This window comes from Mesocricetus auratus, unplaced genomic scaffold, assembly GCF_017639785.1.
Source record: "Mesocricetus auratus isolate SY011 unplaced genomic scaffold, BCM_Maur_2.0 Super-Scaffold_15014, whole genome shotgun sequence".
In the NCBI taxonomy this organism is placed as follows: Eukaryota; Metazoa; Chordata; class Mammalia; order Rodentia; family Cricetidae; genus Mesocricetus; species Mesocricetus auratus.
In genome coordinates, this window is record NW_024429186.1 from 11,191,068 (window position 1) to 11,205,429 (window position 14,362).

Consider the following 14,362-nt stretch of genomic DNA (forward strand, 5'->3'; position numbering starts at 1 on the left):
ACCGACTTCTCACACACCTCGGAGAGTTCCTGCTCTGTCCCTGTGATGTCTGGGCTGACACCTTGCCCCTGCCTGTGTAGTGCATGGTTCCTGGGGACTTGAAATGCTAGAACCCGGGTCTTTCTGGCTGCTCCTCGCCAGGGACCCTGTTGTTCAGCCTCAGCAGAAAGGCAGGGCATCCAGGTGGCCATGTGAGAGTGAGCGTTTCGCTGTGTGGCTCAGCAGTGAAGGCTTCAGGAGCCAACTACCAGAAGTCATGCGGAGCAGAACCTTAAGACGGCTCACTAGTGCCACCTGTCTGCCGGAGGACACTGGGCAGCTGGTGTAACCTCTGCCTCAGTTTCCTTATTATCTGTAAAACAAAGTCACCAGCTTACCTGCCACATATGTCACTCAGAGAGTTAAAGGGCAGTTGTGGTAAACACAGATGTGGACCAGCTGGTAGTGAGAGCCATGTTGGGAGCAGCTCTACAGTCCTTGTGAGCTGAGCCCCTGCCTGGCTGTATAGCAAGGAGAGGCCCAGGGAAACGGTAAGTTGGTCAGACTTGCCCATGTACAGTGGGCTTTCAATACTGTAACTCAGCACCCATCCAGATGTCTCCCCCTGGCCTGTCTCATCTCAGTGAACCTACAGAGGACCTGGAAGGGTGTGCTAGTCCCTGTGATGGGGGCATCTGACTGTCCCGTGGGTCACGGCCTCCTGGTCTGGGTGGTCGGTCTTTCCGCCAGGTTTGACGGTGGCATGTGGAGTATGAAATCGACTGGGGGGTGGGGAGGTGACGCCAGCTGGGCGGAAGTGACTTTTCTATCTGATCTAATGCTGATGAAAAGAGGTCTCAGGGCCCCCAGCCAAAGTGGCTGCCCCTTTGTTCCCGATGGCCTGCAAACGCATTCTCTGAAGATAAAGAGAAAGAAAGCAGATCTGGTTGGCATCACTGGGTGTCTCCCATTGGTGGCCTCTCAGAGCTGGCTGGGGTCTTGGGGATGCCCCTAGGCCCTTTCAGGAGGCTGCTTCCCCTCCGGGGTCCTGTGCTCAGTTCACACTGCTGTCTCTATCCTGACCCCGAGCGAGCGTGGGGAAACTACCCAGCACAGCTGAGGTCTCACAGCTGAGGTCTCACGGCTTTAGCCAGTCCCTGTCCTAGGAACGGGACTGGGCAGATGGCACAGGCTGCCAGGGTGATGCTGCTTCCTTTCCTTCCAGCTGCCCCGCCCCTACGGCCTCCCGAGAAGCCCACTCCAGGTAGAGCTGCTGGGGGAGGGGCTTGCAGTGCTTCTGAGGGATGGGGGGGCTGCTGAGTGCTGTGTGTGCTGTCTGCTGTGTCTCCTCTCCGCATTCATTCCTTTCCTGGAAACCGACCACCTCCAGAATGTCCTCGTCCTGCCTTTAGATTCCCTTTGCTCCACCCCTTCTGAGCTGGCGTTAGTTCCTGCTGTGGGCGAGCCCTGCAGTGGTATTCCTTGGCCAGCCTTTCTCATGGGCCTCTCATTGGATGTCCTGAGGCGGGAGCATGTGTGCTGGTGGGAATATGGTATCCTTCTGATGCCTCCCCTGCCCCCATCCTTCTTCTGACACCACCCCACCACCCCACCACTGTCCCGGTTGGTTCTGCAGCAGGACACTTGAAGGGCAGGGCTGGAGGAGCCTACACCAGAGAGTGGTAGAGCAAAGGTCTGGCCCTGGCAACTGTGGCTCCCCGGAGGTAAAGGTCACAGGGTCAAATCTCAGCCCGTGGGCACTGGGCTGGGACTGCTTATGATATTTGGCTCTGTGGGCCGGTGCAAGCAACTGTGTGGGAGGTGGTGACTTTACCCCTGCCTCCTTCCCTCAGCTCTGAGCTGCCTGCCCCAGAATTCCTGGCCAGGAGGCCTACACCATCCTGGCCCATGCTCCAGTTCTGTGGACACACGAGCCTGGGGGCTCTTTGTTATAGCGACGGTCCTGTATATAGTTAGTTGGATGTTTGGAAACCTCCTTGACTTGTGCTCACCACAATTGTGATAAGCAAAGATGTCCCCAGGGGCTATGTATGTCATACCATTTGAGAACCACTGATCAATAGCAACATGATTGCATGCCAGACCCTGGGCCTGGGGCTGGCCATGCCAGCAAGGTGATTACAAAGTGCCCAGGTTTTACATCAGCGGACAGCCGCAATGGAGTGTGACACATGTATCCGGCCCCCAAAGCCTCTTCTGCTCTAAGTGGTCTGAATGAACTGACTGGTGCCATGCATGGCCTGAAGTGTTTGTAGGCTCTGGCAGGCTCCAGCTGAGGCCGGTAGTCTCTGCAGACTCTGCTCTTCTTGTCTCCTTCCTCTGCCCGTGAGCCCCCACTTAGGGGATCCCACCCGACACAAGCAACAGCCTGGCTTCTTGTGGGCTTTGCTCTAGATTAGGCCTACTGAGCCCAGGTCAGTCTGTGTTCCTAACTGCCCCTGGTAGGAGAACAGCTTCCTAGAGGCCTGTGTTCTGCCTGCCCTGCGGTCCTCCCTCTGTCTCCAGCCTGGCCAGTGAGGTGATGAGCTGTTGCTGCTGTATTATTCAGACTAACCCACACCATCAATTACGCTATGGAGACCAACCCAGGTCACAGAGAACAGGGAAAGGTCATCAGACCTGGGAGGCAGGCTCATGGGTGGGGATAGGAGAGGTAGAAAGTGGTGTGTGAGCTCCCTGTGGACCACCCAGAGCCTGGAGGACCTGGCAAGGTCTCACCTTGATGTCTTGCAGGGGCGGTGACAATGCCTGTATCAGCTGGGCTCCCCCACCTCCAAGATAGAAGCAGGGTCTTTCTCAGCTGCAGTACGTGTGGCCCCTTCCAGGGAGCTGGGGGGGGGGGGGGACACGGGACTGAGCCGCCCTGGGCTCTGGCTGTGCTTCACTGAGTGTTACCACCAGAGCTCAAGTTCTCCTGTATGTGTTCCTTATCCTGGAGGCTGCCAGGGAAGGAGGAGTCCACAGTTGCACAGCACGTCCAGGTTCTAGGTCCTTGGTGGCCCCAGTGGTTCCTTTCCTGGTGGACCTCCTGGTCTGGGTGACCCCTGCAGGCAGGTCACCGGGTCAGCACACCGGATCCCACTCCAGGCCTGGCTGCATCCGTTCGGCATGGTGTCACGAGTGCTGCCTAGAGACGGCACAGTTTAGGGTACCCGTGAGCCACGCTCCCTCCAGCCTAGCCTAGGACGGGGTCTCTGGCACAGACTCTGACCACTCAGCTTCCCCAAGAAGGAATCTCGGGTGGATGGGCACAGGGTTGGCAGCCTCCTTGTCTCTGTATCCGCCGTCCCGCTTCTGTTCAGCAAGCCCTCCAACCCACCCCAGACAGTGCTTGCCAAGGCTTCTCCAGCATGACTCTGGAGAGGCTCGTACCCCAAGGCCCCACCTGGAGAGATTCCTGGGAGTAGGAGGGCGATGGCGTTTGGCAGATCAAGGCCCGGCTGAGTCCAGTGGGGTAGCCAAAGGTCACATGCCAAGGCCTTACCAGGCTCTCCTAGTGCAGAATCTTCATGCTGTCCCTCAGAAGTCTTAGCAGTGGGCAAAAGAGGTGTGATGGCCTCGAGTGCTCAGAAGGGAGGGAGGAGCGCAGAGTTGGCTGTTAGAACTGCAGGGACTTGGGGGTCTTGCTGCGGTCAGGAGAAGGCTCAGGGAGATCCACGCTCCTTCCTAGAGTGTCAGGGCAGGCAGACTTCCTGGAAGGCCTTTAGCTCAACCGTGGCAAATGCCCTGCACCTCAAGGAGTCTGTAGCCGCTGCCTCCCCCTCCAAGATGAAAACAGGAATTTCGTTCTGCTGAGGGATCTAGGCGGCAACTAACGGTGTTTTTCATTTGGATTTAAGTGCGGCTGTGGTTACTCATTTGATACGTCATTAGTCACATTGCCCCTTAATGAGAGAGTGTGTGTGCGCGTTTCTCCCTGCCTGACTCTGGCTTGCTAATATGTCCTGTGCACACGCAAATATTTATAGATGCTCCCCCAGAGTAGGGGTGGGGAGTTGTATGGTGCTGATTGGAAACCCCTACCCCACCCAAGGAAATGACTCAGGAAGCTGTGTGTGTAGTGGGGGGGTGGGAGGGGCGGGGGAGGGAGCCTTAATAAACTACAGTGTTTTCAATGACAGTACTTGACTGCCCAGGAGCCTGTCTGGTTGGGGGCCAGAGAAGCTGTGGGAAGGGAGGCTCAGTCCAAACATAGCCCTGTGTGTGTTCCTCAGCTGATGGGAAAGAACCCAGGCTACAATCTTTTGCCATTCCTGGTCCAGTGGTCAAGTGGCATGTCACTGTGTGTCCTCTGCTGGACTGGTAATCTGCCATTGGTGTCTTTATTTTGTCCACCAGTCATGGTAAGGTGGCAGGGTCGTCTATATGTCCCCACAGAACAGCATTGGTGGCCAAGGGCCCATGAGGACCCATGGGTGTGTTTATGTTCAAGCATCCAGAGCTCATGAAAACTTAGAAGGTGTTCTCTGCTGGGGAGTGCTTTGTGGTCGTAGAACTGCCTGTGGTTTGGTTTATGGTTTTGAGTGGAGCTGGGGTAACTCCTGGGGAGGCATGATGGCCATGGAAGGGGTCATTCATGGTGGGATTAAGGAATACTGGGTGCATTTGGGGTCGGTCTCTTTTCTCGAGACTTGATATTTGGGCATTCCACTAGATCTGACCCTTGTGTCAGGGAGGATTGATTTGTCTGTGGTCTTTAATGCCCCCGATGGCAAGTCCACGACCAAGGTACCGAGGTTCCACTTGACCACCGTTCATAAGGTCCTTTGGGAGGACCTCTGTGTAGATGCTGCCACTGGGGCCATGGCTAGTGTAAGAGCCTAGTGTAAGCCACTCAGGAAGCTTTTGAGTACCCCATGAGTTTGGATCATACCCAGAGTCGAGGAAACAGCTCCAGCCCTCTGTATCCACTCCCTGGTCCTTGAATAAACGCAGCCCAACAGATCCCTGCGTAATGTATGCTGCCCTGTCGGCAGACTTCTTTTCTGACTGGATTCTGGGCTCTTGAGTTTGGGGGTGCTACAGTGCAGGGAGAGACTATGCCGACTTTTGGTGTGATGGTCTGGACACTTGCATCTGAGCTTTCATGGTCCCCACCTGCAGGTGCTGAAGGCCAGCGCCTCTGGCATTTGGGTGATGGGAGGTCTGAGAAGCAGGGGCTCAGCCCCGTGACTGGCAGGAGGCCAGCAGTGGAATGTGGGAATCCCTCCCAGGCTGGATGAGCAGGCGGCTGGGTGGGAGGAGGAACCCCGTATACGTATACAGGACTGCTGCACAGCTGCCCCCTTCCTGTCAGTTGGCCTGGCCTCCTCCCTTTCTGGCTTGTTTGGGGAACTCAGCAGCATGCTGATTTATGGACATTCCTCTGCAGTTTTTATCTGCCCGTGCCTCTCTGCTTTGAAGTCTCGGTGGCTTAGGAAGGAAGGAAGGCTGGACCCGCAAGGCAGAAAGTCTGGACCAAGCCTTGTCCGCCGTGAGGTTTCCCTGGTCCTTGGGTCACTCGCCTGGCTTGCAGAGATTTTGTTTTTCACTCTTTTTACTCCTAGGGGAGCACGTGTGCCCATCCTCCCTCCTTTCCCACTGCCATTTCAGGCACCGGCTTGCACTGGTTCCTGTGGACTCCCGGGTGGGGGCGGGGTCGGGGTCTTTTATGGCAGAGGCAGCCTGTGAACTGTGATAAGGTATCTAGGAGAGTGTGTTTGAGCAGACACATTGCCATGCAGAGGGTAACATGCTTATTAAGAACAGTGCCTGGGTCAGGGCAAGGTCTTGGCATGAGGGGCCTTAATCTGTCAGCCATTCCTGGATCTGACTCTGTCTTCCTTTCCCTTGCAGCAGGCAGGTTCTGGAGAGTTCCGGACACTGCGGAAAGGATTCTCCCCATACCACTCAGAATCCCAGCTTGCGTCCCTGCCACCCTCCTACCAGGAAGTCCTGCAGAACGTAAGTGTCCCCACCGAAGATCCCCAGTGTTCCTGGCCCAGAACCTTTAGAGTTGTTGCTCTGAGCTCCAGAGGAGACAGAGCTCAAACAGGCTGGTGGCAGCTCAGGGCATACAGGTGGTCTTTGAAGCCCCAGTTATGTCTAGGGCAGCCATGGGCAAAAGCCTGGGCTTGGACTGCCAGCCCCCGAGTGACCTGCCTTCCTCTCTACCCTGGGGAAGGGACCCTGGAACTTCTACATCATGGGAGCCTCATGGGGGCCCGCTAAGAAGGCGAGAAGTGAAGCCTTGGGTATGTGACATTGCTAGACTCTAAGGGCAGTGTCTGATGGCCATGGCAGGGCTGCCAGGTGAACACTGTATTCTGTGCTGTTCGTGAGTCTGTAGCACAGAGAGGAAGCCCGCTGGCTGAGGTTTAGGGTTGGGGTCCCTCCCTAGGCTTTGGAGCTAGGTTTGAAACCTCTTAAGTTAGTAGGCTCTGCACCGGGACCACCACAGGCCTCCAGGGCTACCTGCTGCATGCTCTCTGGGTTCTGACCTGCCTTGGATGGGGAACATGTGGCATCTTGGAGCCAGCTCTGATGAAGTGACCCTCCATTTCTGGGTCACACTCTGTGGGCAGGCATGTCTGCCACCCCTGTGTGACTACAGAGAGGGCTGTGGGATGCCTTGCAGTTGCCATTCTTACGTGCTCCGTAGGACAGTGAGGGCCCCCACCTTGCTTGGGCTTACTGGAGTATCCCCGTGGGAGTCCCTGTGGCTGGTCACATGCTTCGCACCTACGTGCTAGGCACTTCCAGTGTGGGCATCTGTGGGGACTTCCTGGGCAGTGTGTGGGTCCAGCTCCTGCTCTGTCTTCCCCCATGATGACCAGCAAGGTTGACCTTGGCCCCTCTGTGGCTTTGGTGGGTCATGGAGAGGGCTCGTGCTACCACTGACAGCCACCGTCTGCGGTTTCTCTCCCGAAGCCTGGCTGCCTTCTCCACCTGCTGACACTGTCAGGCAGCCAAGCCCACAGGCTGCAGACATCCACACACTTATCCGGGAGCCCCGTGGCCAGATGATACTCTAATTGCCTCGTGACGAAGGGCTCAGAGCACTAAGTGATGCCATCCCGGGGGCCCGACTCCTCGGCCAGCTTTCCTCCGTTCCCGAGGTGTAGAAAGACCGAGAACAGCCCGTTGAACCGCGTGAACGAGAGACTGTCAAATGACCTGCACCTGTGAAGTGCAGCGTAGGCTCTCGTGGTGGGTCGGCCTGCCAGATGCCGACCCTGCTTCTCACAGCCTCTAGAGGACACGCCCCAGGCTCCAGCAGTGCCGACGGAAGGCTCGGGGAGTGAGGGAAGGTTCTGGACGGCTTCATGGTGGAGGCCATGGCAGGGGCATCCTGTGTCTCACCCCACGAGAGGCTGTCACACTGCTTTGGGGAGGAGGAAGTGGGCCTTCTGGGGCTGTAGTGGATTATAGGACCCGATGGGAAAGGGCATGCTGGTGTCCAAATGGGCTTGGAGGTCAGGGGTCAGTGTGGGGTTGTGGACCGGCGGATAGTTCTGTTCCATGGGGGCTATGAACTGAAGGCCTTCAAGTCATATGCCCTGTTTAGGATAGTGAGCCAAAGGGCAGAGGGCGGGGTTGCTGAGGTGACAGGCAGGCCTTTAGGGTGCGATGCCTCGCAGATGCCAGCCATAGCAGTTACTGAAGCTACTGAAGGCGTGGAGTGAAGGCTCAAAGGGGAAGGCTATGGGCCTGGCTGGTCACCTTGACCCTCCGCGCTGAGACTGCCAGGTTACTGCCCCCTCCGCACGGGGTCAGTCTCCTTAAGGCACACAGGGTTCAGCAGGACAGCAAGGTCAAGCATTCAGAGTCCCCAGATGAAAGTGTGCAGGTAGCTGTGCCCCTCCCTTCCCTGCTGCCAGCCTAGGGGAGAGCCTGTAATCCCAGATCCCTGACAGGAGCAGTCAGGCTTGGGCAGGCGGCTTGGGAAAAGCTGGTCTCTACACTTTCAGTCCCGAGTGCCAGGCTCAGACTTACGTACGCCAGCTGACTCCAGCAAGCGCACTGTCCTATCTGGGAGACGGCTTTGTTTAGTCACTCAGGGTGGACCTGCCCAGTGCAGGCGCTTGTGATTAGGAGGCCCCAGAGGCCCTCGTGATGCTAACCCCAGCGCCTCAGTCCCTCTTGCTCGGTCATTAAATGTTGAGCAATGCAATGGCTGTTTCCCTTTGCAGCACCCCAGGTCCTGCTCTCCCTTACGCCCACTGCTTGGGTGATTTGAGCCAGGAGGGCTGGACTGCACAGCAATCCGTGCAACTGCCCCCTGCATTTCTTTTGTGACTGCTTCCTGGAGGGGCCCAGAGCAGTTAGTTAGAAACTGGTACAGATGAGGAACTAGGCTGGTGGCATCAGGGTGAACTGGGATATAGGATCTTCCCTGGGACAGGGTGGCAGAACCCACAGGGAAGGGTATGGGCACCCCTCACCTAGGATGAGGTGCTCGGGCCAGGCCCCTCTTTATTCGTTTGCCTGGCACCCTCTGCTGGCCAGTGGGGGAAGTGTGACCTCCACTCTAGTTGAGCTATCTTGGGCAGTAGCCCTGCGGGTAATGCATCCCTGACCCACTCACTCCCTTTCCCTCTTCAGTTTCTATATTTACCAATCAGGCAGCCTGGGTTGGAGTTCCAGACACACCCACTGGGCATTCTCCAGGGTTTTGCATGCTTCCAGGACCATAGGACGCTTTCTCTTGTTCAAGGGAGGAAACTGAGGCTCAGCACAGGCCAAGGCATGAATCAAGTGCCAGTTGAAGGGACCATGCCCAACCGTGGCTTTTCTAGAGCCCAAGCCCGTTGGGGTGGAATCTGCATGCCCGTGCTGGCACTGGTTGGTGCAAACAGGAGCAGATCAGCCTGTGAGGCCCTGGGAATCATCTATGCCGGGTGACTGGAGAGAAGTGGGCTTGGTGAGCGAGCTGTCAGTGGAAGGCTCTGGGCGTAAGGACAGCCATAAGGCCCCTACTGGGCTTGTATGGTGGCCTAGTAGAATGGCCAGGGCTGCACGGGAGTCAGCCCTCTTGGCTCAGCTTCTCTGATTGCTGGGAGGCATCTTCAGGGTCCATGTCTTGCAGAGGGAGTAGCTCTGCCTTCAGGCTGATCCCCAGGCACCAGGGTACAGCCGTCTAGGGCTCTGGCTGCAGAGCGCTCCCTTCCCACTTGCCCCTGGGGCACTTCTTGGGGTTTTCTTACTGCCCCATGGTGGTCTGTAACTGTAGCCCAAGGCAGAAGCCCTCGCCTTGCTGATGGCCAGCAGGAGGGAGGGAAGCTTGGCTGGGTCAGGTACTTGACATTCAGCTTCTGACGGCTGGGTCCCCTCCTGGCCCAGCCTGGTCTGACTTATGCTCTTACCTTTGACCATGTGTTCAGTGGCTGATTGGCCACCCAGGTGGTGAAGATAGGCCAGGGGTAGGAGCAGGACTTGGACGGGTGGGTGGGCTTTGGACTTGGATAGGGGGTTTGGGTCCGGTCCTTCCTTCCTCAGCCTGCTGAGTAGCATGATCTCTGGTTCTCTTGAGATGCCCATGCTGCATCTGCAGAACAGCGTGCAGGGTCTTCCCCGCCCCACATACGGGGTCTTCCTGCCCCCACATACAGGGTCTTCCCCGCCCCCACACACGGTGCCTTCCCTGCCCCCACATACAGGGTCTTCTGTCCCATACAGAGTCTTCCCCTACCACATCCAGGGTCTGCCCCACCCACATAGAGAGCCCCCCACCCCTTTGGCTATGCTAGCCACCATGCAATCTGTAGCAGAGGTGGTGTGGCCAGAAAGCATGGGACTAGCCAGGCAGAGGTGAGCTCCAGGGTGCCCAGCTCTCACCCATGCGCCCCCCCCTTCCATCCTATCTGGTCTTGTCTGGGTGTTGGCTCCATGTAACCAAAGCTGGAGTTCATCCCAGTGACAGGGGCCTCATGTGTGTCCTTCTTTCCACAGGGCCCCGCCTGCCCTGTACCCGAGCTGCCCTCTCCTTCCACCGCCTACAGCTCTGCAGGACAGAAGCCCGAGGCTGTTGTGCATGCCATGAAGGTAAAAGGCACTGCTTGTCCCTCCCGAGCACACAGCGGGGCCGTGGGGTCCCGAGAGCTAGGTTCCCACGGGTGCTGTATCTCCAAGCTCAGGACACTCAAACAGTGGGCAGGAGAGACTGTTCCTTGGTGGCCTGGAGTGCCATGGGACTTGTGCTGGATGTGGTAGGAGTGTGTCAGTGGTCTGCCCAGCCCGAGGAGCTGCAGCTGGGGAAACTGTCCTGGTACAGGAGGGCAGGTGTTCTCCTAAGGCCAAGGAGAGGCCCGAAGGTCCAGGCTAGCCTTGTGCCTCCAGGTACAAGCAGGCAGGTTTCAAGAGAATCTGGTGTCTAGAGTGGGCTTGGCCACCTGAGCACAGCGGTACTCCAGGCTCTCCTGCCTTCCTTTGGGTATGTAGCGTGGTTATCACCCACACATGTGCGTGACACGCACTCTTAATGGCTGCCAGCAGAGACTGCTGTGTCCCGCATGGATGCGCACAGGCTGTCACCTTCTTTTGTGGCTCTTGGAGCAAGTCTACCTGAAGTCCCTGCCCAACCTCCCTGGTTTCCTTAGTGTCTCGTTGCTGGCCTCCATCTGACCCTTGTTTTTTCAGGTTCTGGAAGTACATGAAAACCTTGACAGGCAGCTTCAAGACAGCTGTGAGGAGGACCTCAGTGAGAAGGAGAAGGCCATCGTTCGAGAGATGTGCAATGTGAGGCACTTGCCAGGGCCGGGGCGGGGCCGGGGGGCGGGGCCGGGGCACTGGAAGTGTAGTTACCTGCTTCTCACTTGCTCAGCCTTGGCTGGGGGAAGCTGTCTGCCTCTGGGAATCCTGGCTCATTACCACTTACTCTGCCTTCCCCTTAGGCGAGGCCCGTGACCTCTCACCAGATCCGTCCTTTCCCAGTAGTGCCGTGCCTGGGGCTCTAGACACCCTGAACTCTAGTCTTCATCCCAGTTTTAGGGCCCCGGTTTCTTTGCTCACTGGTGCCCCCTGGTGGCCTCTTACCTTGCAAGTGGAACACGGCCCTGTGGGAGAACCTCACCTTCAACTCCCGGCTACCACTTGTCATCTCCATGGGACTCTACAGCAGCGGGCGGGAAAGTGCTTTCCCAGGCTCTGAACCTGGGGTCTAGGTCGGGTGGGATGCCCAGAGCTGTACCTCATGTTGTTTCTTGAGTCCAGGACACCACTGAGCATCTACAAGGATGCACTCATACCTAGCAGCGGGCTGCTTGGGGGGTCAGGCAGAACTATGGCGGTGGGCAAAGGCTGAGTTTCAACTCCGCCACCTGCCTGTGGCCTCAGCTGACTCTCCCAGCGCCACGGCTCTGAAGACATGGGTGGTTTTTGCAGGGTGGTAAGGCAGTAGCTATGTGAGGCCAGTGGGTAGGATTAGGGTGAGCCCTCCCTAATGCCATGTCTCTCCTTCCTCATAGGTGGTCTGGAGGAAACTGGGAGATGCTGCCAGCACCAAGCCCTCCATCCGGCAGCACCTGTCTGGTAACCAGTTCAAGGGGCCTTTGTAGGGCCATTCCTCCACGGATGTGAACTGGCCCTGCCTCGAGTCAGACCTTGGACCTGGCAGAAACTCTGGCCTAGCCACTATCTTTCTCTTTGGTGAATTGTACATAGGACACGGCCCACCCTGGCTGCCTTGGTGTGACACTGACGGCCAGGATGCCACCTCCTGCTCCCTCACCAGCAAACCTTGGGAAGACAAGAAGCCACAGGATGTTTGCTGCCCCAGAATGGCCAGGCAGCCTGGCTCCCTGTTTGAGTTCCATGTTCCTCGAGCAACAAGCTTCTGAGACTCCAGGGACTGTCTGGGGCCGTCCTGCTCTTGGTGGAAGCCCCTCGTCAAGCCTTCACACTGGACAGAAGCCACCAGAGCCTGAATTGTGACACAGGTGGCACTTTTCTGCCATGGCCAGGACCCTGGGTTATGGAGCACCAGCTCCCTTGTGTCCATGGCTGGCTGGGAGCTCAGGGTTCCCTGCTACCTGGGGGTTGGTGCCTCCCTAGCCACCCCGCTGCCAGCTGCTGCTTATTAGCGTTCCACCCTTTTGGCAACGTCCCTGCCCATGCCAGGCTTAGCCGTCTCTTAGGTCTCTCCTGCGAGTTTCCTTTTCTGGTTTACAGCAACATAGGAAGTCCTAGAACATGTCTGGGCTGAGCTCAGCATTCTCTGTGGACGGGAAGAACTGGGCCATGGAGCTGGGTCAGTGTAGCCTACCCCCAGGTGCACCCAGGGTCACTATGGATGGAGCTGCAGGAGCCGCCCCTGATGAGTTTTCCTTGGGAAGGAAGGGGCATGACCTGGTTCTGGCTTTAATTTGCTGTGTGGCCTTCAGCAAGTCACTCAGCTTCTCTGAGCCCCTAGTAAAAAGATGGGCTGAGGTTCCTTTTTGCTCTGCTCACTCCAGAAACCACCCCACTTTGGTGTTCCTCTGCCGTCTCTCAAAACAGATGAGCTCATGTGGTGTCCTACTGGGAACATATTAAGTGGCTAGCCTGTTGGCCATGCTGTCTCCTTCACAGGTCACCTCTCTGAGCCTCAGTCCCTACGGACTGAAGTAAGTGCTTCAGTGTACATGATCATGCCTCAGACTGCGAAGCATGACTGACAGGGATGTTTTCTAACTTGGCGTGAGGAAAATGAGTAATAACTCGAGAGCTGTAGGAAGACCAGGCCATGCTGCTGGCATCATCCTCGCTCAATGGTACTTCGAGCCCCGTGCAGCAAGCACTTCAGCCCAAAGAGCGCGTCCTCGCCTCAGGCAGGTCTCCCTCAGGCCCCACCTACACCCTGTGAGCAAAGAGGACAGGCCAAGAAGGTGGGTGGCATCCTGGCTCCCCTCCCAGGCAAAGCCGTGACCTTGGGCCATTCTCACCTTTGCTGCTGCACCCTTGGGTCCCACACTCTCAGGGGAAAGGCCCATGGCCCTCGTTGTACCCAGGGGGCGTTGTGCAGGGGTACAGGAACAGGCCTACCGCTCTGGCTGTGGGGCACCAGGAAGCTCTTTGTAGAAGAGCTGATGTATGGTCAAGTGATTAACTTGTTGGCACCCCGCCTGCTGGCGTGGGTACTTGGTGATTTCTGCTAAGTGGGCTGCTGGGCAGGCAGGACCCTTCCTGGTTCTTTGAGGCCAAGGAACCCCAGAATAACACTGAGGTAAATGGGTCCACACAAGGTGGGAGCCTCGTCCCGGAGTCCCAGGTAGTCACATTTGTATCAGGATGGCTTAGCCACCGCTGACATAAGCAATAAGTAAGGAAGGGCTCCTGGAGGCTGGAGACTGGCCTTTCTGGAGAGGTGTGGCCCAGTTCCTAATGCTGCAGAGGCATCGTGGGAATCCAAAGAACGTGTTTTGGAGAACCCTCTGCCTTTCCACAGGGTGGAGCAAACTTTGCCCCAGCTTTCAGCATTGGGCTAGCTCTCTAGGACAGTCTGTCTGTCATATCTCAAACCTAACAGCCAGGAGGGGCTAGCAGCAACCCCGTGAGCCCTGGGCTGGGGAGGGCAGGCGGTCTTCCAGGCTCCCCCCTCCCCCAATCTGGAGCCTTAGCTTTTGCAATGCTGTCCATCTCAAGCTCACATGATGCTTGCACTGGCTCCACCTCCCACTGTGACGGAGGCCACCGGGCCCATCCAGGTGGCCTCGCCTACCCTGGAGTCAGAATCTGCTGAGCACATTTTCACTCCCGTCCAACAGCCACAAGCCAGTGTTTAAAGACAAAGTGACCTTTCATTTTTCTTTCCTGAAACTTGAGAGGAAGTGAGATACTACTGATTTTTTTTTTTAAAGAAACAGACTAAATGCATGGCTGCAGAGTGGCAGAGGTGTATATTTTCATACTGTGGGGGAAAGTGTGCTGCTTTTGGGAGGGGCTGGAAGGCCGGCTTCCTGCCCTGGGCCAGTCTTCTGTAGGCGCTGATGGCGGTGAGACCTGCAGCTGCCCCCTCCTGCCCTGGCTGTGTACAGAGCTGGAGCCTGTGGACTTCGGCTGTTTCTACCTTCTATTGAACCACTTTGATTTGTGGAGAGAGAAAAATAGAACTTTTGATAGTGTGGTAAAAGCATTGATTTGAACTATTTTAGTAAAAGGAGTAACAAATAAGATTGTGACAGTGTCTATTTGAACTAGATAATAAAGGCCTCTTTGTGAGCCTGCGAGGTGGGTGTGTGGTGCTTGTCTGTTGTGGGCTGATGGCTGACCTACAGTGGGCACTGATAACCACTCATGGTCACTCCCAGACTGGGAATGGGAAGGTTCCTGATCCCTCTAGAAGTCTGAGTCACCCAGAACACTTGTTCCTCCAAAGCTGGTTTTCTTCAGCAGTGGACTTTACTTG

At 56.8% G+C, this 14,362-nt stretch overlaps 1 protein-coding gene across 1 annotated transcript in view; it reads left to right on the forward strand.

Annotated features, from left to right (window-relative positions):
- Nucleotides 1-14,183, forward strand: part of Ccdc85c (coiled-coil domain containing 85C) — a 64,117-nt gene extending 49,934 nt beyond the window's left edge. The window contains exons 3-6 of the mRNA XM_040742525.1: nucleotides 5,836-5,943; nucleotides 9,931-10,023; nucleotides 10,618-10,716; nucleotides 11,445-14,183. Coding sequence (XP_040598459.1) covers nucleotides 5,836-5,943; nucleotides 9,931-10,023; nucleotides 10,618-10,716; nucleotides 11,445-11,534 — 390 coding nt within the window. The 3' untranslated portion in view covers nucleotides 11,535-14,183. The remainder of the gene's footprint in view (nucleotides 1-5,835; nucleotides 5,944-9,930; nucleotides 10,024-10,617; nucleotides 10,717-11,444) is intronic.
- The last annotated feature ends 179 nt before the right edge of the window (nucleotides 14,184-14,362 follow it).